The following is a 22,383-nucleotide window of genomic DNA, read 5'->3' on the forward strand; positions in this document are numbered from 1 at the left end:
CAGTGGCCCTTCACGGAGAACATGGGACTACACTACATTACACCTAATTGATTACTGCAACAAGCAGTAAACCTTGATTTCTTCTAGGGTTTTCCATTTCATAATGTCATCTTGTAAAATCTGTAAAAAATCCAAAATAAACAAACATTGCCAGTAAATAATTTCATTTATTCCCATTATCAAACCGTGCAAGCAAGGAAGCAGTGTGATGCCAACTGACAATGGCTCAGTACGAGTTGCCTAAAAACTATCTTCCCCTGTTAACTTATTGATTTGGAAACAGAATTATAAATGTTCGTATATAATATCAATATATAATTTAGATCATTTCACTGACACTGCCCAGTGTTTGGGGGTATTTGACACTGGGCCCCACCTATACTTCAGGTGTCATAATGATGATGATGTGCTCTGGGGGATATGAAGCTCTTCAGGTAAAATGGTCCACCAAAAGAACAGTTTCTTGGGGATGTCCAGGAATGGCATTTTTTGAGACAAACTCTCAAAAGTATATTAGCACTGCAATCATCTGCTGCAGCAAAAGCTAAACAAACAGTCTTAGGCAGTGGTCCGCAGCTGTTTCTTCGGACTATAAATTATACTTGTTGAAAGGTCTACATTACAAGCTCACAACACATCGTGCTGTAAAGGGTTGTGAGCTTGCAGATCTGCCGTTTTTGTTGCGTAAATGGTAAATGGTGCATTTATATAGCGCCTTTATCCAAGGCGCTTTACAGAGATTGTGATTTACATTCACCCATTCACACACACATTCATACACCGATGGCAGCGGAAACCATGCAAGGCACCAACTAGCACATCGGGAGCATCAAGGGGTTCAGTGTCTTGCTCAAGGACACTTCGACAGTAACTCTGGAGGAGCCCGGGTTCGAACTGGCAACCTTACGGTTACCATCCAGACACTCTACCCCTGAGCCACCGCTGCCCCACCAAGTGTGTCATGCACAACCAAGTGTGACCAAGGCTTTAGTTGTTACTCTGTCCGATAATGTCCAGTTCCAACGTCTTCTGATCCACCTCTAGTCTAGAGGACGTCTTTAAGAAACCAGGCATCGTTCTTTTCCTTTAGGTGGCAAACTTCTTCTGTCGAACCGGTGCAGGCAACCGAGTAGTAATGTCTAATAGAGGACGCTCCACCACCACCAGAGACCGGTCCTCCAGTAAGCTCACACACAGTATGTGCTACAGGGGGAAAAAAGAAAAGTTGTCAAATGTTTTTTTCTTTATTTAGATTCTTTAACACCCATTTTGACCTGAGATCAGATTCTAAAAAAAGTCTTCTACATCCTGACAGTTTTCTGAAAAAGCTATGTTTCTGTCAGTCGTTCTTCGATTTTTCAAAAATAGCAGACCTACAAGCTCCTAGCGCGCCACTCGGTGGCGCGCTATGAGCTTGTAGATCTGCTATTTTTCAATAGCTAAATTATAACATAATGTATGTAACCACCAAAAGGGGTTCCCGCCCAAAATGGGTTAAATAACCGGAGACAAAATAATAGGTTAGTTTGCTCACGTCAGAAAGGATTGGTACTAGGGGCTAATGGGTTCTAGGGGGTCCCCTGGTACCCAGCAAAACGAGGCCATTTGAAAACCAATTAAAACCTCTCAACACGCCTCAATGGGTGATGCATTTACTAATTAGGTACTGTAGATCTGCTATTTTCGAAGAATGTTGACAAATCTTCTCTTAACCCATTTTGGGCGGGAACCCCTTTTGGTGTTAGCATTATGTTATGCTTTAGCTATTTTTGAAAAATCGAAGAACCACTGACATAGAAACATAGCTTTTTCAGAAAACTGTCGGGATGTAGACGACATTTTTAGAATCTGATCTCAGGTCAAAATGGGTTAAGGGGGCCCCTGGCTAAAAATGTTTGTGACCCACTGGCCTACACCACTGTCCGTGTTGGCCCCACCATTACTTGTGGAAGTTCCAGCCTGGTCCATTTAATGATGATAATATTCCTACCTGGAAGAGCCTGGTTATCTTGAAGGCATGGCTATGTCTGCTCCTCTCCTGCTCAGGCAGAGCCTTTAGAGTCATCTGATTGGACAGTATAGTGGTCTTGTCAGGGAGAGGCTGAAGGGAAGAGGAGGAGGAGACACACAAAAGGAACGTTTAAGTCATGGCTGTCGGGTGGAAAAACATTACTTTTCAGGAAATGTTCCAATGGATCCAATGTATTTATTTTGCTCTTGTAGATACTTTTACTGATAAAATGAACAAACTCAGTAAATCGGTCTAGCTACATACCAGACTCTGGTCAATGAGGCAGAACATGTAAAGGTCATGCAGGATGACGTGGCCGGGGTTCGTGGGACTGTACGCAACGTCTGTTATGGGCGTGTCCCGCTGGAACCACAGCGGATGGAGGCCTTGTTTCTGGAGTTTTCTACTCCACTCTGTGTACTCCTTTTTCACTAGGGAGTACTCGAACAACTGGATGACAGAAAAGAAAAGAGAAAATGACCATTTTGTGATGGACATGTGAGCTACTGGGGCTTTGTTTTTGTGGGCAGCAGTGGCTCAGGAGATAAGAGACTGTCTTGGAATTCCACGTTTGATTCCTGCTTGTCGAAGTGTCCTCAAACAAGACACTGAACCCTAACTGCTCCCAATGAGCCTTGCATGGTTGCCACTGATGGGTGAATGTCTTTTTTTTTTTTCATCCTTTATTTACCCAGGGAAGTAGCTGAGCACAGGTGCTCATTTTCAGCAACGCCATGCACATAGAAACACACAGACACACACATTAAAACCTGGGAGCTGACCAGTACAACCACAGTCTTATACTGTTGGCCACTAAGCAGCTCCAGGGGGAGCAGTTGGGGGTTCAGTGCCTTGCTCAAGGGCACTTCAGCGGTGTTGGGTGAGTGATGACAATCACTTCCCCACCCAGATCTTTCATGCCCGTCCGGGGAATCGAACCGGCAACCTTTCGGCAACAAGGGCGCTCCTCTAACCCTTAGGCCACCGCTGCCCAAATGTAAGACACATTGTAAAGCGCTTTGGATAAAGGTGCTTTACAAATGCACCATTTACCATTTTGCAGCCTGCAGCAAGTGTGGCATTTAGCTTTTAGCCAGTAAAACACTTAAATGGATTCCATTTGCCATGGCTTGTCGGTTTCCCATTACATCTTTCCATTACAATATGTAGATTTACCAGTGGGCTTTTGGCCAGAGTGTCCACAGGCACCTAAAGCTCAAAAGCTGTTCTGTAGAGGTCAGCATGAATCTGATAGGCTTTTCAGTTTACCGCTGCGGGCACATTTTCCGTTGAGTTGAGAAATTGTCGTCATCTTGTGTTCATTTTACCGCCGCATTTCATGTTGCCTGGAGTGAAATAACTTTTAATTTGCGTCCTTCCATTAACTTTGCATTTGCACACTGCCTCAAAATTTCTCTTCCCCGTTTGGTGCGAATGTGCAGCAAGAATGCATGTCCCATCATGAACATCGTACATTTTGCCTTATTAATGAAATCGGCTGTAGTCTATTTAGTTAAGGACATCCAACTTAATGTTTAATGTGCCATCTGCTTAACTAATATTGTTTATTAGACTGTTGTAGTTGTTATGAATGAATTGTAATACTTATAGCGTCGCAGAGTGGCTCACAGCCTCAGAATGATGGCCTAAAGTCACAGGGATATCTTTTTGGCTTAGATGTTGGCTTATCACGCGGGAGTCCCAGGTTCAAGTCCGGGTGTTAACAATAGTATAATTAATAAATCTAAAAAACATTATGATTATCTTTGATTGCACTGTTTCAGTGGATAGGAATGGCTGTTTGAAACAGTTGAAATCCAGTCTGTTCTCAACCTCATATTTCAAACAAGACATGAGGGGGAGAGCTTGTTTAATAGAAGGCTGTGCGTGACGGGGCGTCACGCTGCGTCTGCCTTTTCTTTGGGTGTCTTACCTGCACAGGTAAGATTCTATTAAACAAGCTCTCCCCCTCACGTCTTGTTTTACGGCCTGTCAAAAAATTACAAAATGGCGGCTCGGAATATCACTTGTGGAATATTTTGGACAGAAAGTAGCTCATAACATGTCTACGGGGGATTTTTATGAAAAACAAGCTCGGCAGATTTAAAGAGGATAATTCAAGCTTGGACTACAGCTGCAATGTTGGTGAGTTTAACGTTGTTTAAGACAAGCAGATCGCAAACGCAATTGGATGAGTGGGGAGTCAATGGAGGGTATTGCAAATCTAGATTCATCCCATTGTAAAAAAATTGCAATGCGGCTAGCTAAGAACCTATGTATTTGATTTATTACCATGTGTTGTTCTTGCTTTTTGTAAATCGCTTTGGATTAAGAGTGTCTGCTAAATGCCTAAATTGTAAATTATAAACGCTACAAGACACAGGATGAAAACAATAGGCGCCACACAGTTACAGCTGGTAATAATAAACCATTAATGTTTTTCAAATGGCAGATTTTTTTAATGCACTTACCTGTTGGTCAGCGTGCACCATGAACAGGTTGCCTGTTGTGGGGTGGAGAGCCATAGCAGTGGGACAGGAGCTGTATGCTGGAACTTTACAATGAAGCTGCACGCACGCACACGCACACACACACACACACACACACACACACACACACACACACACACACACACACACACACACACACACACACACACACACACACACACACACACACACACACACACACACACACACACACACACACACACACACACACACAGTGTGAAGGGTTACTACTGTTGTATAAAAAGGCATGAACTCATGCACTTGTATTATAATGAACCCAGGTAGAGCGTAAAAACGATAAAGTCTTAACTCACCTTTTGTGTGTGTAGGTTGTAGACATGGATGTGGCAGTCGGAATTAGCGGTAGCTAGCCATTTTCCATCCTCACTGGCACACATCAGGTGAATTGCCTGTTTTGAACCTGGGGACAAAAAGAGACCCACACTAGAGCTGTCAGAACTGGCCAACAATGACTTTCGAATATTAGCCTACAACACGTTGCATCAGCGATGGTTTGTGGACTTGTAGATACGATGAGATGATGAGTAGAGCCTCTCAGACTGACGCCTCTGTGATCTCAGCCAGAGTCTGGAGAGAACCCGAGAACTCGCGCAGCAGATGTTTTATTTTAATTCAAACCTTAATTCTTCTGACATTTATTTTTTATATTAACCCATTTTGACCTGAGATCAGATTCTAAAAATGTCTTCTACATCCTGACAGTTTTCTGAAAACGCTATGTTTCTATGTCAGTGGTTCTTCGATTTTTCATAAATAGCAGACCTACAAGCTCGTAGCGCGCCACTCGGTGGCACGCTATGAGCTTGTAGATCTGCTATTTTTCAATAGCTAAAGCATAACATAATGCTAACACCAAAAGGGGTTCCCGCCCAAAATGGGTTAAAAGTAATATTCAAATATGGAATATTCGTCGACAGCCTTAGAGCACACAGTCAAGTTTAAGTCAGTCAACATTGCCTTATGCATGGAGTGTCTCACCTTGCTTTGGCTTCAGGGTGTGCACATACTTGCACTCCGACTGGCCACAGAGAGCCACAACGACCACTGAAGACTGGCTGGAGGACGCAAAGAGTTTGGAGGAGTCTGGGGAGAAGCACAGCTGCTGGGCAGAGCCAAGGACCTTAGGCAGCTTGGACACCTGGAGGCAGGAACAGAGAGAGAGAGCTCACACACTGTACCGGAGAATAGTCCTTATAGTCGGAATTCAATGAGAAACTGACATAATGCACCAAATACAGTCCAAAATCAAAACACAACTTTACTACAGCCCTATTTTCAAACGCGTTTTAATTTTGACAATATGTGATCTAGAAGGTCACGATGTGTCGCACTGCTGGACATCCTGAGCTTGTAGATATTGGATATTGGCTATTTCTGAAAATATTCATCATAATGGATATGCCCAAGGTAGGGACATCAGGGTTTAAGTGGATAATCTTTCCTTGCGAGCCTTTTATGGAATGTTCATAAAACACAAAAGCTGTTTGAATATAAACACTTGGGTGTGTATGGGTAGGTATCTTGATGAAAAGGCAAATGTAGACAAGGACTTTATAGATATGCGGCTTATTGTTTGGCAGCCAGCCTTACCTTACTGATGCTGATGTTATTGTTGTCGTAGTGTATTCTGTACAGACGAACACTGGACACAGTGGAGTACGCTACCCAGGTGCCACACGGAGACACAGAACTGCAGCAGATATGGTCATCTCCCTAAGGGGGGGGGGGGGGGTCACATGATCACATCACATGATTTATTATGGGTTTCAGTATTCGCAATGTTTCAAATATGAAGATTAAACTAAGGTATCAATAGACACCCCAACAAATACAGAAAGAGTAAAAAGAAAACAATAATAAAAACATCTGGAGAAATCTTCTGGCCATTTCTAAAGTAATTTAAGTGTGTTTTTTTTGGGAATGTAAACAAGGTTAGACTACATGGGGTTTCTAAAGTGAGCAGAGTACAGACCTTTCTCTTCAGGTGAATGAGTTTCTCTGGTTGTCTCTTCACGGGTAGACTGTCCCCAGGCTTTCCTGGAAACGCATAAACCACAATATTTAAATGCCAATGTTCACAGGAAGAAATACAGACCACGGACTAAGGGCCGATTCATACTCCTATTTTAGAGCCGAATAAAAGTCGCTTTGGCTCTGTAGAGCCTACAATGTGACGTAATTTGAGGTTCGGGGGAGGTGGGTACCGTCCTAAAGTCGGCTCTTCGGTGCTACTGAACATTTCTGACGAGCCGAAATCATTTCGGCACTACAGCGGTAAAATAGGAGTATGAATCGGCCCTTATGCAGATGAATATTTTGGATTTATGATGGCCTACACACATGGATTAGAGCAAAATAAAATCTCACAACTGAAAATTGTTCGTATGGCCATGTCCTATTATGCAGTTTATGAAACAGTGTGAAAGGAGCCTCCCACACTTGATGCTAAACAATTAACACAATATGTACCATCATGATTGTTTTAGTATTGTAATATTGTTCCTGCTGTTCTACATACAGCCAAACAGGAAAGGAAATCACAGACAGTGAGGCTTAAACCTTTGCTATTATTAACCCATTTTGTGCGGGAACCCCTTTTGGTGTTAGCATTATGTTATGCTTTAGCTATTGAAAAATAGCAGATCTACAAGCTCATAGCGCGCCACCGAGTGGCGCGCTACGAGCTTGTAGGTCTGCTATTTTTGAAAAATCGAAGAACGACTGACATAGAAACATAGCTTTTTCAGAAAACTGTCAGGATGTAGAAGACATTAAAGCACCATTAGGATTTTATGGAACATGCTTCTTCTAAACATAATGCTAGTTTGACCACTTTAAATGCTCTAACCTTTTGAAAACATTTACCGAAAATAGCCTATCTATATCGGCTATTTTCGCTGTGAAACATGCTTCCATAGACGACATACTGGCTTCTATGGGATAGAAATCGTGGCCTACTGAGAACCTGAATCCATGTGCACAGCATTCACTTCATGTGTGTTTTCCTCACCATGTCCTTCACTCTCTCCCACTCTCCATAGCTCTAGATGGCCAGGGAACTGGAAGAGAAGGATTCCTGATTTCTTCCCACAGGACACCAAGCTCCTCTACAGGGGGGGAGATTGTAAGGAAAGGGTCGAGTCGTTATGGAATCATCTCAGTTTACAGGAGATGTTGACTTGTCCTACCTACGCCGATACTCACATGGGGGAAGAGGATTTTGTGCAGCGCTGCTTCTGCAGTCTTCTTCTCCACTTTGTCCAGCAGAGGTCTCACCACCAGCTGAGTGTCCATCCCTGAGTGCAGACAGTGCAGAGTGCAGACCCACAATTTATTGGAGAAATGAAAACCTCATAATAAAGTGATTTAAATGAAAATAATAACACTCTAAAATACTTTGACAAAAATGATTGATTACACCAGGGGTTCTCAACGTTTTTTGCCGGGGACCCCCGGAAATGCTTTGGCAATGTCTCGGGACCCCCGCCCCGCCCCCTCCCGACCCAATAATAGAGACAATACACCATAAATAAATACTGAAACCAGATATAATTATTAGGGAAGGTGTATATGTGTACTATATGTAAACTCTTAATTTCCATTTTCCAGCGATTTTTTTTATTTTTATAATTTGACGACCCCCCGAGGGGTCGCGACCCACGGGTTGAGAACCCATGGATTACACAATAGTATCTCCTCCTGGCATCCATTCCAAGGAAAATGTAATGACTGGTACATTATTCGTCCCATGAACAGTCACTAGCATGACTGAAGTAAAAAGGGACAGAAGTAGCATGTGCTTAAATTCATATTTAGAAAATGTTTCAGATGTAAAAAGAAATTCTGAGATGATGGTCATGGAAGGGGAACCTTCTGTAAGCTTCATGGGCAAAGATAATCAACTTCAAAATCTCAACAAACTGTCAAAATGACCTCTCAGTCATGCTAAATACAAAAAGGCAAGTAAAGTCCATTTTCATTATAACGGCAGCACGTCATTATTGTGTGATACCGACCTCCAGAGACCACTGCGGTTTCGGTGTGAGCCAGGGCCCGGACATCATGCGTGTGGTTCTTGAAGGTCCTGGTTCTGACCCACGTTTTGTCCTGCTGGTCCATGGTGGAGGAGATGAACTGGAACTGGACCACAGTGCCCTCTGACGTCCCGGCTATTAGACTGCTCTCATCCTGTTGGTCGCACGTTTACGCAAACAAGGAATTCAATGGGAAAATAAGCCTTTACTTTTACCTTTAACCACAAGAATATTTTGTTATCAAGTCACTACAATGCAAGCTGCTGAAATGTTTAATCTCCCAGGAGAGAACCAATGAACTCAAACACCTTTCACAATGCTTTGTTTTGTATATCGTTGCTGTCGGGAGGAAACCAGCTAACTCCAACTTTTTTAGGTTTTTGATTATTTTTCATAAATCAGCGCTATCGAACACCCTTTATGTCTGTGTGTTGTTTCGAAAATAAAGCGCTTTGGACAAAACCTCTCAAATCCATTGGACCCTCAAACTGTCTGCTAAAGCAGCTAACTCTCTCCCTCTCATGGAAGTAATTGACAAAGTCACAACACCAACTTTGATGAGGCAGTATTGCTTCGTTTTCAAAATATAATATACGGTTTTCTTCATTTCCTGAAATTTTTTTTTTATTTCCTGAAAAATGTACATTTTGGAGTTAGGTGGTTTATTCCCGCCAGCAGAGATATGGGGCTCCATTTTCGTCACCGCTAAACCCCTTATCCCTAAACTTCTTTGCCTTTTTTACTATTTCGAAAAACATTTTTGAATAGTTCAACTAGCCAATCTACATTGACACGTTGTGAGCTTGTAGACTGGCCATTTTAACTATTCAAAAATGTTTTGCAAAAAAAGGCAAAGAAGTTTAGGGATAAGGGGTTTAGCGGTGACGAAAATGGAGCCCATGGTCTCTGAACAAATATAGACTGTTTGAGCTCCATAAGGCGTAGCCAGGGCAGAAAGAACCTGCTGGTTAGTCAGTCAGGGACAGGGACCAATCAGAAGGCTGCCAATGGGACAAGTATCATCACATGCTCACCTGTGAGACAGCCAGAGCCAGGACGTCCCACTTGGTCACCAGGTGGGTTTTGACCAGCGTTCCAGAGAGGCCGTCCCACAACTGGACCTTTCCTGCCGAGTCCCCGCTGACGATGGTGTGGTCGGACAGGAAGACCACGCTCCAGACCACCACCTCCACGTTCTTGGATGAACCCACAGTCCTGTCCACCAGGAGACGCTGGGTGGAGCGGCCTGAAGAACACAATTTAAAAAGAGTATTTTCAGGACCATATCAGGCAAGCAGGTGCATAGGTCCAAGGTGCAGCCAGGAGGTCATTCATTTGTACACATTCAGTAAATTGACTAGCCATGGTTCACATGACGCTCGTACTTCACGAGCGGCATGGCCTAACTTCCGCCTGTTTTACGTGATCGCTACATTTACAGTCCAAACGTGTATATAAACATTCCGATTTCAAATATAAAGTACTCGCCACATGTCCCACGGGTGTTAGAAATTTGCTGGTACAGCGATTAGCATTGCTGCATCACGCGTTGTTTAATAAAAAGCATTTTTATTCGAACTGTTTTTTTGCCATTGGCTTTCAACTACGCGCCCCTATCGGTCGGGAGGAGTGTGGCACTGAGTATAGGCACGCTGACCGCACTGTCAATACAGACTAATAGGCGAGTGTGAATTTCCCAAACGAACCCTGTTTGAGAAAAGTAGCCGGGGCGCTCAGATAAAAATGATTTTTATTAAACAACGCGGGATGCAGCAATGCTAATCGCTGTACCAGCAAATTTCTAACATCCGTGGCACATGTGGCGAGTACTTTATATTTGAAATCGGAATGTTTATATACATGTTTGGACTGTAAATGTAGCGATTGCATAAAACAGGCTGCAGTTGCGCCATGACGGTCATGATAATCATGACAGTCATGTTTCAGGGCTATAAATTGACATGCACAAGACAGTTTATATGTTTCATAAGGTGTTGCTACCACTGGGCGGCAGTGGCTCAGGAGGTATAGAGCGGCCTGCTGCTTGGGAGTTCGATCCCAGGTTCCCCCTGAGTTACTGTCGAAGTGTCCTTGAGCAAGACACTAAACCAGTGCAGAATGGCTCCTGAATGATGTGCAGGTTGGTGCCTCCCTGCATGGTTTCCTCCGCCATCGGTGTATGAGTGTGTGTGTGTGTGTGTGTGTGTGTGTGTGTGTGTGTGTGTGAGTGAATGTATAAAATCCACCATTTACCATTACCAATAGTATTTCAAAGCAGTGGCATTGATTACTTGGAAGGAAGCCAAGACAGATACAATTATAAGATCTATCTAGGTCTAGGACAACATTAAAGAATGGTTACTGAAAGTGCCAAAGTGGAAGTAGTGCCCAGCCCTGCCTAAGACCCATCCTATTCCACTGCGGTGTGTTTGTTGTTGGCTCACCTGACTGAACATCAAAGACTCTGATCATGTCCATCATGCCAGCAGCCAGCAGTGTTCCAGAAGGATGCCAAGACAGAGAGATGATACGACCTACAGGACAACATCAATCAATACTAACTCAATTAAAGATGATACGACCTACAGGACAACATCAATCAATACTAACTCAATTAAAGATGATACGACCTACAGGACAACATCAATCAATACTAACTCAATTAAAGATGATACGACCTACAGGACAACATCAATCAATACTAACTCAATTAAAGATGATTATGACCTAAGACAACATCAGTACTAATTCAATTAAAGACATTTCACAAAGTCACAACAGAACACAGCTCACATATTGTGGTATACAAGAACCAAGGAAGTGCAACGTGTCCGTTTTACTTCGCAATTTTCATTTAATGTGTGTGTACGATCATGTTGTACATGTATAATAATAACGAGCATCATGCATGCAACATGAATGACTGTAAAACAATACTTACTCTTCTGTCTGTCCAAGTTTTTTTCAAACTGAACGCCATCTTCCAGTATTTGATATAACTTCACCGTCCCATCCTCACATCCAATCTGACAAAAAAATAAAATATATATATATTTATTCATTATAGTATCAAGGCAATGATGTCATATACTGAAGTCTTCAAGATGTACACAGCACATTAGCATTACACAATGTGGTTAACCCATTTTGGGGCGGGAACCCCTTTTGGTGTTAGCATTATGTTATGTTTTAGCTATTGAAAAATAGCAGATCTACAAGCTCATAGCGCGGCACTCGGTGCCGCTCTATGAACTTGTAGGTCTGCAAATTTTTTTAAATCAAAGAACGACTGACATCGAAACATAGATTTTTCAGAATGTTAAATGAAATGTCCATGTTGAGTCACGAGTGCAGTGGACTGTACATGTGATGACTGACCGCCAAGTGTGTCCCCTGGCCGTTGCTGCTGATGGTCCAGATGGGTCCTCCGTAGGCCTCCAGCGAGTACCTTGGCTTCAGGTTCTCCAGGTCGTACTCTGTGATCTGTCCGTTCAGCCCGGCGCCGAACAGACGCTCTCCCACGTAGCACAGAGCTTCAACAGTCCTGCCCTCCTTCCCTGGGATCACCTGAACCACACACAGCACATCAAGCACAATACACACACTGGGTTGTCACAATTCATCATCATCCAAATCGCAATTATTTTGTCTAAAATGTGAAATAGTGTGTCAACTTGTTTATCTCAATCTGGTTGCTCCCACCTTCTCTTGAAAGTAGCTATCTTTGAAGTTGAAGATCTCCACCGAGCCGTCAGCTCGAGCCAGCGCCAGCCTGTGTGTGCGAGCGTTGAAAGCCATGGCTCTGATGGCACTGGGCATGTAGTCAAAGAACCTCACCCGGTGCACTTTCAATTCACCCATCCTTGTCACCTATCTAGAAAAAATACACACGTATACAAGTATAATGTACAGTCAAATCCATGTAGTAACTCAGAGAGTGTACACACATGTAATGTAACTAAATGGACCCACTGACTGAGAATGAAATGTAAGCTGCAATCCGGAACTTATTTCAATGATTATAGCACTATTGTAAACAATCTGCACATCTGTAGTTAATAGTGGTTAGGGGTGGGCTCCCTACTTTTCCAATTGATCAATTTGGACCTATGATTTGAGACCCTGGTCATGTCGGGTACTGGTTGATGACCAAATAGTACAACCTCAAGCCCATAACATAAGCCTGTGGTTCTCAAAGTCAATTCCAGAGACTCTATGGCAGGGGTGCCCAAAAGGTAGATCGCGATCTACCAGTAGATCACAAAAGCTGTGCAGGTAGATCACATGGCATGGTCCAATATATTTAATTTAAATATAAAAAAATGGCATCTGACGCTTGGAATTAACTGGTGACTTACTTGATTGACAAGTTGTTATACATGTTCAGGCACACATGTCCACCGTAAGATGAACCTAAATAGGTTTGAATGGGGTTTCTAGGTGTAAGTATGTAGGACTAGTAGCACCAAAGTTTGTGCTATTGCCATTGAGAATGCATTGGGCGTTTAAGTTAACATATTTTGACAGCAGAAACTGCCTGTCATAATTTCTCCCCCCTCCCTATTCCAAAGCCCCCCCAGGTACATTATATATTGAAACTATTTTCAGCAATGGTACACTTATTTGTGGCAGCGGTGGCCGAACGGATAGCGGATCGGTCTTGATACCGGAAGGTCGCCAGTTCGAATCAGCGGTCCGACACGTTAAAATTACCACCGCTGAAGTGCCCTTGAACAAGGCATTGAACCACTACGATGAAATGTGTTCTATGAGCAGGGCCTGGCTGGAAACAAGTTCTTGAGCTTAGCCCAGATACCCTGGGTAAATATAGTAATCATCATCATCATTTCATTTCATTTTTTCAGTGGGTAGATCTTGTTGAGCTGGTCATTTGGAAAGTAGATATCACGTCATAAATGTGTGGGCACCCCTGCTCTATGGGTACCTTTTAGGGGGGGGGGGGGGGGGGGGGGGGGGAGTCCTGACTCTGAGACTTCTGACCAATACAAGTCTGTAACTCAGACAGTATACAAATGAACCAACCGGATCCATTTGGATACTGTCAGAGAGTTTGAGAAACAGTGACATAAGCACTCTCGCCTGGCCAGACTTTCTCCTGACAAACGGGATGGAGGTTTGGTCTCACACACGAGTTCCTGGGTAGGACTTGACTTGGACTTGCATTCCATTGCAGCCTTACTTTTAACACTCAGGGTTACATAGTGCTTTCTAGACTTGGGTTATAAATCTTCTTAGCAGACCTTGTATTGAACTTGTACTTTCCTGTGCTTTTTTCTACAAACTGTTAATAAAGTATGCAATAAAGTATTCACATCACATGTGGTTTGTTCCTGCTGTTACTAAGCAGTGGTCCAGGTTACTTAATGCTGCTGCTATCGCTAGCAAATACTCTTTAAAGCTAAGCACACTTAGCAGCACAGCACGACTACATATATGAGGCTATACTAGCGGTGTTTATTTCATAAGCATATATTCTATACTCACGTATAATGAAGCCCTTCGATGTGAAATGTCTTTTACTTGTTGCAAACTTCCACTGCACGTTGACAACAAGTAGAACAACCACCACGTTGGAGCACTTTGAACCGGACGTGAATCAATCTCCCCCGGCACAAACTCGGAAATACGTCACGAACGTGAGTGACCACCATAGAGTATATATATAATAGAGACTGAACTGGCGCGAAGCTCCGCCCCCCCAGCTATTCATGTCAGTGGAAGTTGCTCAGTGGCGTTTTGAAGCACCCGGAAGACTGCCGGAAGTCCCTCCCAGGACCTCAACTTTGAGGTCCTGAGTGACGTAGGGCAACCGAGCGCTCAACGTTAAAGCCCAGCTGCACGGGGTTTCCCGGTCATGAATCCACGGGTCCGCCTGTAGTCCCTCCTCCTACCACTAGGACCCAGAGCTTCAACGTTGGAAAGTCTGCCTGCCCCCTTGGTGACCACTTACAAACTCCGCCTAGCTGGCGGGAAAGTGTCACACAGACAGACAGACAGCGACGTTACGAACGTCTGATACATGAATGAATGCTGCTGTTTGGCTTTTTCTACTGTACTTTAGCAGTACGTTAGTAACCAGTCCACCTTCAAGGGTTTCCGCTTCCATCGTCATATGTCAGGAGGAGGACTATGGTTCAAATAGTTGTACGGTAAGTTAGTAAGTGGGTCAAGAAATGTCGCTTTTGTTGTCATCTGTGACTGTATTCTAAAATATCACTTGATACATCCTGCAGCCAGGACTGTAGCTCTAGTCCATAGCTCTAATGCGTTGCATCGCATTAGAGCTATGGACCAGAGCCAGGACTCCTGCATTGTCATTTCTCCTGGAGTTGGTATAAAGTCCCCAAATTCACCAGAAGAGAACGCAGGAACTTACATCAGACATCTACTACCGATATGTCTAGTCTAAAAAGTTTGCAATCTTGTATGATGAATTCCTGTTCTGTTCTTTTTGTACGCCTCTAAATGTTTTGATGAATTGAACAAGGTGGACCCTCTTGTAAACAAGTGTAATGCTTAATTGGGTCGTCCACTCACAGTTAACAGTCTTTGTATTGAGTTGTGCTTGAAATGTACTGTAATTCTGCAAACTGTTAATACATATTTCAATCAATCAATCAAACATCATACAGAGATGTTCACTTCTATATTAAATCATGTTTTTTTAATTAAAATTCACCAGAACAAATTTCATCTACTCTGTTAAAACGTTTTTGGGGGAGGGAGGACCCCCAGAACCCCTGCTTCACCTCCCAAAAACATCTGGATTCTCATCACAACAATCCAATGTTGGCAGCCCTGTATGGCTTGTTTCCATTGTGGTCATTCATCTCAATTCATCGAATATTATATAAGTGAAGGTGAAGGACCACTTCACCCATGTTGAACCTATATTCATATATAATATATTAGTCTTAGTTTTAGATCAAGACTCTTAGATGTATTTGACCGAGGTATCGTTGTACACAAATGTCAACATGGATAAAATACATAGATCTTTCTACGAGAGTCTTGATCTATTATATCTACTCACTCTGTGTGTTGTCTTCACCTGTAGTCCTGTACAGTAGGCCTTAATAAAATCAGGCCAGAAATACTGTTCTTAGAAGTACATGGATAAAAGCATCTAGGCCAGTGGTCCGGGGACCACCAGAGGTCCTTGAGGGGTTCCAGGTGGTCCCCAGTTAAATGACAGAGAGTTATTAGATCTTTAACTCTTGAGAGCATAACATGAAACCAAATGGACCCGGCTCTCAAGAGTTAAATTATTGTTAAAGGACCACTTCACCACTTTTCAACATACCTTCATATAATTGGTATTTGGTCCTCACTAATAATAATATAAATGAATATAAAAAATGCCACATTTTTTTCCTACTCGGTCTGTGTCTCATGGGAGGGCTGTGGGCAGTTCAGAAACCTGTCCACCAGTGACATCATCAATGGGGAATCCAAGCCAATAGAAACTGCAGGCTTTCTATTCTCTAAAAATCTAAATTATTGTTTAAAAAAAAATGGTGGATGGGTTTCTGAACTGCCCACAGCCCTCCTATGGATAACCAACTCACCAGCTTACCAAGTCGCCACGGCGAAAATTCTTCATCAATGTCTTCATCGTTACGCTAACATGCTGTCTTCATCAGTGTAGTATGTCAAACTCATGTTATACAGTAGTTAATTTCCAAAGTGATAAAATTATTTTGTGCAATTAAATGGTCAGCTAGATGATAAAAAGGTGTTTCGGTACTTTGGTGTTTAAACTTTTAGCATTCCTACTTTCTCTAGTGTAACCTCTAAACAACCTCTCTCTCTCTCTCTCTCTCTCTCTCTCTCTCTCTCTCTCTCTCTCTCTCTCTCTCTCTCTCTCTCTCTCTCTCTCTCTCTCTCTCTCTCTCTCTCTCTCTCTCTCTCTCTCTCTCTCTCTCTCTCTCTCTCTCTCTCTCTCTCTCTCTCTCTCTCTCTCTCTCTCTCTCTCTCTCTCTCTCTCTCTCAATTCAATGCAATTTAAATGAAGGTGAAGTAAAACTAAAATGCACTAAATCGCGGAGTTGTTAAACTGGCGAGTTCCCCTGATACCCCTCCTATGAGACACAGACTGAGTAGAAAAAAATGGTGGTATTTTATCATGAACATTAGTGAGGACCAATTATATGAAGATAAGTGGTGAAGTGGTCCTTTAAATACCTGCATTAGGCTACTTCATTTACAAGAAGTCTACACAATTAGAGCATGTAAAACAATTGTCATTTTGATGAACGTTTGCCTGTGTTATCTCTCCTATCGTACCACATCAATACAGCATGGAATTGTGGGCAAAATATTATCCAACGACAACAGAACATTCTTTAGTTTTGGATCTCATCAAACGGTGGTCCGTGGCTTAAATGCTGAATAAATAATGGGAATGGAAATGTACTGTAATTCTCCAATCTGTTAATAAATTCATCAATCAATCATTATGTCCGTCCTTCCTTCCTGTAGGAGCAGTGTGGACGGTAAGAGCCTGCCGGAGTGGCTCCTGGTGGAACTCCAGGGAGAGGTGGTGGCCAGAGAAGACTCTGGACTAGCTGGAAACGTCATGGGAGACCTGCACTATACCAAGGAGGTAATAAACACACCACCTTCCTTATTCTCTTCTTCTTGTCCCATCATGTAGTAGTGCTGCACGAGCCTTGCTCGGAAAATGGAGAACAGGGGGCATCTATGAAACAATTCAAGGCCAACATGTATGTTGGGACAGGATTATAGGCTGATTCAGGCCAGGGTACATGTGTTTTGGTGTGGATTTCTCCTTTAAACCTCTCTTAAAGTAGAGTAACTAAAATGAATTTGTGCAGCACTATCATGTAGTAGTGCCACATGACAGTGTGTATGCTAGTATGTTCTTCACTCTGCTCTCCTCCCTCCACTAGGGGGTGCCAGTACTGATCGTGGGGCATCACATTCTTTTTGGGAAGATAGTGAAACTGGAGAAACCCTTTGCCGTCCTCAGTAAACATCCCGGCCACATGGCGAAGCACAATGACGACAACAACGAACCCATGGCCACGGAACAGCAGCAAGACTCGGCCTCCACTTCTTACTCTGTCACTGCCCTCGTCAAGAGGAAGCTCATATTTAAGACGCGACCCAAACCTATCATTACTAACGTACCCAAGAAGGTGTAGCGCCACAGTGTGGAGGCAGAAACAATTAAACGGACTGTGTGCATTTAAGAGTGTTGATAGGTTGGTATTAAGGTTTGTATTTCTGGTAGGGCCTGTCTGATCTTGTTGTGGTGTGCTGCAACTAATAGCATCTTCAGTATGTGAAGCAATGGGCTGCCCTGTCCAAGCTGGAAATGTACAGTGATGTGGAGATTCCATGGGTGCGAGTGCAGGACATTGTCACTAGGTGGCAGCAGAGTACCTTCCTACAGGCCGAGGAGGGGAAATCAAGAGCATGGATATGAAGCGTTCTCTCTCTCTAAAATAATCTGGTTACTAGTCTGTTCCCATACTAATAGTGTCTTAATATTTAGTATTTTAGCCATTTAATATTCCCCAAAGCACAATTACATCCCTGCCCAAAATATTGCTAATTTGTCAGCAGAGGTGTTAAGATTATTTATAAAGTAATACTTTTCATTTTTGGAACAGCTCTGCACATATGCATAGGCCGGGGTAAGGATAATTGAATACAAAGTAGGAATAAGAATATGACATTGTCTTTATTCAGAAAGAAAACAACATACAGGCTTCCAATGACTGTAAATGTTGAAAATAATGATGCTTTAGGTACAAAACCACATTTCTTTCATTTCTTTCTAATGTGTTATATTAATTTGTTTTGATTTGCCGTATCCTGTTGCTTGTTTTATCTGTGCAGTCTGCTGTGTGAAAGGAATGTACCTATTTTGGGAATATTATAGAGCTGCACCTCATGACATTTGAACTGTCATTTCAACATTCTCTAAGAAGTAAGTATTTACATACTCTCATCTGTTTAAACTAGAACAGTGGTTTTCAACCTTTTTCATATCAAGGCCCATTATTTATTCAGCATTTAAAGGAGAATTCAGTGATTTCACTTAATTCAAATATCACTTCTTTTTTTGTTTTGTTGTGATACTCCCTACTATAGAGTGTGCTGACCATATAAGGAGTTCCCCACTTAACCCCTGGGGGTCAAAACACCTTAGGTTTCGTTTTTGGCTAGGTGGCCAAGTCTTCATCCAATCAGGATAGAGAGGGGCCTTCCACCAATCATGATTGAGCGGGGGCGAGCCTTGGTGTGCGTGCTGTTGGCCTGTCACATCCCCCCCCCCCCCCGTAGTGCGTGCATGTGCACATCTTGTTACCGGGGTGGACCGGGGGGTTTTCCAAATCACCCAAATCACTGAATACTCCTTTAAGCCACAGATGAGATTTGATTGATCAGATTTAGCCTCGCAGACCCAAAACTTAAGAATATGTTGTTGCCGTTGGATACGATTTTGCCCACAATTCCATGCTGTATTGATGTGGAACGATAGGAGAGATAACAGGCAAACGTTGATCAGAATGACAATTATTTTACATGCTCCAAGTGTGTAGACTTCTTGAAAACTAAGTAGCCTAATGCAGGTATTTAACAATAATTTAACCCTTGAGAGCATAAAATGAAACCAAATTGTCCCCTCAAGAGATAAAGATCTAGGGCGCGTTCGGAAATGCGCACCGGGAGCGCACTCGCCTATTAGTTTGCATTGCACAGTGCGCTATTTCCGAACGCGCCCCCTAATAAGGGTCCATTTTGTTACCAACTCCATTTAGCTGGGGACCACCTGGAACCCCCTCAAGGACCACTGGTGGTCCCCAGACCACCCCAGAACCCCCTCAAGGACCACTGGTGGTCTCCACTCCCAGACCACTGGTTGAAAACCACTGAACTAGAATGGTTTGAGAACTGGCATCCAAACACTCTTGAAATGAACACTGATATACACTTGTAAGCCTAATCTAACTTTAAACTACTACCATTATTTGTGTACAGATCCTCCAAGTTTGTGCTACAATTATAGGTAACCCCCAACCCCAGAATATCTTTCATATCTACAGTACACAAAATATATTACTTTTAGAATATTTCTGAAATGTAAACCTCATAGGTACAGTAAGCTACCAAAGCTGGTTGGCTTGGCTCAACAATTCTGTGACATAAACAATGTCTTGTTCACGGTGAAATAAAAACAATATCTGAAATGAAATAAAACTTAAATATCCAAACAACCGGTATCGCGAGAGCATTTCCATTTAAGTCAGAGGCAATCACGGACACCGTGATTGACAATTGATTTTGATATAAGTCAGTTTCAATGCAAACGCCCTGAAAACACGGTGAAATGCAGGTCTGCCCCCATGCAGTCTCGCATGAGATTTGGTGTTATAAGGTGCTCGTTTTAACATGGCTAATATAGATGGACATGGATAGGACTCAAGCAAGCAGCTTTGGGAAAACTCCACTTGGACTGTGAGCGCGTCAAGGAAAGTTCTCCCTTATTGAGTATTGATATGTTGCACTTCACTTATACCAGTGAACATTATGCTTGCTAACGGAAGCATTGCTTGCACACATTCATTTCATCACGAGCATATAGCATACAATGGAATTGGATAAGGCCAGACTAGAACAGGCAGCTGTATGATTCTAAATATTAACGTTTAGCTCAGTTCTTGAGAGTTCTTTACCGTTTTCTGCAGCGTATATATTTACAGTAGTATGCGAGTGTTTGATTAAGGGTGTTTCCCTCTTTCCCCCGGCCTGCACCCATTATGACCATAGAAACCCCCACCCCCACTGCTGCACTGTGCTGACTGAAGGGAGTTATTCATTCAATTGCTGTGAAATCTCCCTTTCCACAGTGCTCACTCACTGCTCAGGTATACCTCCTCAATATACATTCACAAACACCCCACACATGTGTACCAGCACACAGTCAACATGTTTTTTTTCTGTTTTTTTTTTTTTTTTAATTCATGCCTTAAACCATTTTTGGAAAAATTCAAGGCTAAGGTTTTTTTTTTCTCCTTCACATGACTTCATGCTGGTTTGAAGGAAGATACAGAAAAATCATGTGGTCTTTATTCAGGGATTAATGAGCGGAAAATAATCCCTTAATGTAGATCTACAAAAGGCCAGATTTGCGGTTGTTTTGTAGCCTACAAAATTAAAAGCTGGGATAACTAACACCCAGTCAGTGATCACCGTATAAGGCAATCACGAATATAGAAAAGAAAATGCTTTCCATTTCAGCACTACAAAGTGTATGTTCTTAGCAAAATGCGTTATATATTGTACCGTTTCATAAAGATTCACGTCAGCTTAGAAAAGTGGATAAACCTTTATGTAGGGTTGCCTCCGACTGCATCTGACAGTTTTTAAGAGTGAAATTGGCAGTTTGAGTATTTTCCGAGGATCTACAGTCAGTTGTTCACAAATGAGACTATTACAATGTCCAGTTGTCTCAATGTGTGGAATGAACAGGACAGGTACTACAGTGTTTCTGTATAATCTCCTGGGTTCTTCCTAACGCTTTGAAACAGCATGTTAGAGGGCTTGATGCCCGTGGCTAGTTACGTTTGAGGATGCAGTTTTTTTTAGCTGCTCGTGTAGCAGAATCTGATTCACTGCCAAACCAAATGCTGCAAAGCAGAACAGTTGCTGCCAGAGGCCAACACATTATCATATACCTCCAGTGAACCCACTGACACAAGGGAAAAGGAACGATATTGACGAACAGAGAAGCCTCCATCAGCCTCAACATCTGCAGCACAAGACATCATGTCTATTACAGTATATTGTAGAGTTTTGACACAGGCATTTTTCCACACTTGCTCCCAACAGTTTCTTGAGAAACGTATTTCTTTCACAATGAAGAACGCGGAATAAATTACAAATATAAACAAGTTATTATTAACCCATTTTGACCTGAAAGAATATATATTCAAAGATGTGTGCTGCATTTTTACGATTTTTCAAAAATAGCAGACCTACAAGCTCATAGCGCGCCACTCGGTGGCGCGCTATGAGCTTGTAGATCTTTTATTTTTCAATAGCTAAAGTATAACATAATGCTTAGTTAAAACACCAAAAGGGGTCCCCGCCCAGAATGGGTTAACTTGGGAAAAGGACATGTGTGGGAAGAAACAGGGAAGTCACTTGGTAATGGATAGTTCTCTATTTGGTATGAATGGGACAATTGTGTCCCCAAAAAAAAGAAAGAATTCATAATGAATAATGAAAAGCCCCATCTCTGTGTCTGGAGATGGAAATCTTCCATCACGTTTGTAACACAACGTCCACTGTTCGGTCGACTATCAGAAAGACTAACTAATTAACTCGGTAAACAAACATTTCTCTTCTTTTGTGTCTTGTTTGCATGTTCAAGTATCAACTCACGAGGGCCCTGCTTGAAATAAAATGTATTACATATATCTAGCACAACGGTGGAAACATCCACAGACAAAAATAAGTTTCAATGTAGACACTATACTATGATATGTGACCAGATTTGACTGAGAGACTGCCATCGCGCAAATACCAGCTTTTCACCAGATGAGAAAAACGAGTTTCAAAATGAGTTAATAGCCCAGGCAGACTCTTCACATACTAGAGCATGTCTGAAATAAGTGTCAGAGCTGAAATCAACATGTAAATATGAAATAAACGCTTAAACATGTAGCTAGGTGTAATGTTAGAGACCACAGAAGTGAACCTTTCAAGCCTGTTTTCTCAACTCGCTGTTTTCTGCAAGACATTACTCTAT

At 42.5% G+C, this 22,383-nt stretch overlaps 2 protein-coding genes across 2 annotated transcripts; one reads left to right on the top strand and one right to left on the bottom strand.

Annotated features, from left to right (window-relative positions):
• Positions 1-132: 132 nt before the first annotated feature.
• On the bottom strand, positions 133-14,239 carry utp4 (UTP4 small subunit processome component). The gene is made up of 17 exons (XM_079502091.1): positions 14,082-14,239; positions 12,279-12,450; positions 11,955-12,143; positions 11,518-11,602; positions 11,021-11,110; positions 9,611-9,822; positions 8,559-8,730; positions 7,747-7,838; positions 7,553-7,649; positions 6,515-6,579; positions 6,133-6,255; positions 5,521-5,680; positions 4,836-4,942; positions 4,483-4,578; positions 2,276-2,461; positions 1,991-2,101; positions 133-1,203 (listed from the first exon to the last, which is right to left on the bottom strand). The coding sequence occupies exons 2-17, from the start codon at positions 12,435-12,437 to the stop codon at positions 1,087-1,089; spliced, it is 2,061 nt and encodes a 686-aa protein (XP_079358217.1). The 5' UTR covers positions 12,438-12,450; positions 14,082-14,239; the 3' UTR covers positions 133-1,086.
• Positions 14,240-14,565: 326 nt separating this feature from the next.
• On the top strand, positions 14,566-20,584 carry chtf8 (CTF8, chromosome transmission fidelity factor 8 homolog). The gene is made up of 3 exons (XM_079502113.1): positions 14,566-14,746; positions 17,079-17,202; positions 17,510-20,584. Exons 1-3 carry the CDS (start codon positions 14,727-14,729, stop codon positions 17,762-17,764), a joined length of 399 nt encoding a protein of 132 aa, XP_079358239.1. The 5' UTR covers positions 14,566-14,726; the 3' UTR covers positions 17,765-20,584.
• The last annotated feature ends 1,799 nt before the right edge of the window (positions 20,585-22,383 follow it).

Source organism: Electrona antarctica (assembly GCF_951216825.1).
Source record: "Electrona antarctica genome assembly, chromosome: 5".
Classification (NCBI taxonomy): Eukaryota; Metazoa; Chordata; class Actinopteri; order Myctophiformes; family Myctophidae; genus Electrona; species Electrona antarctica.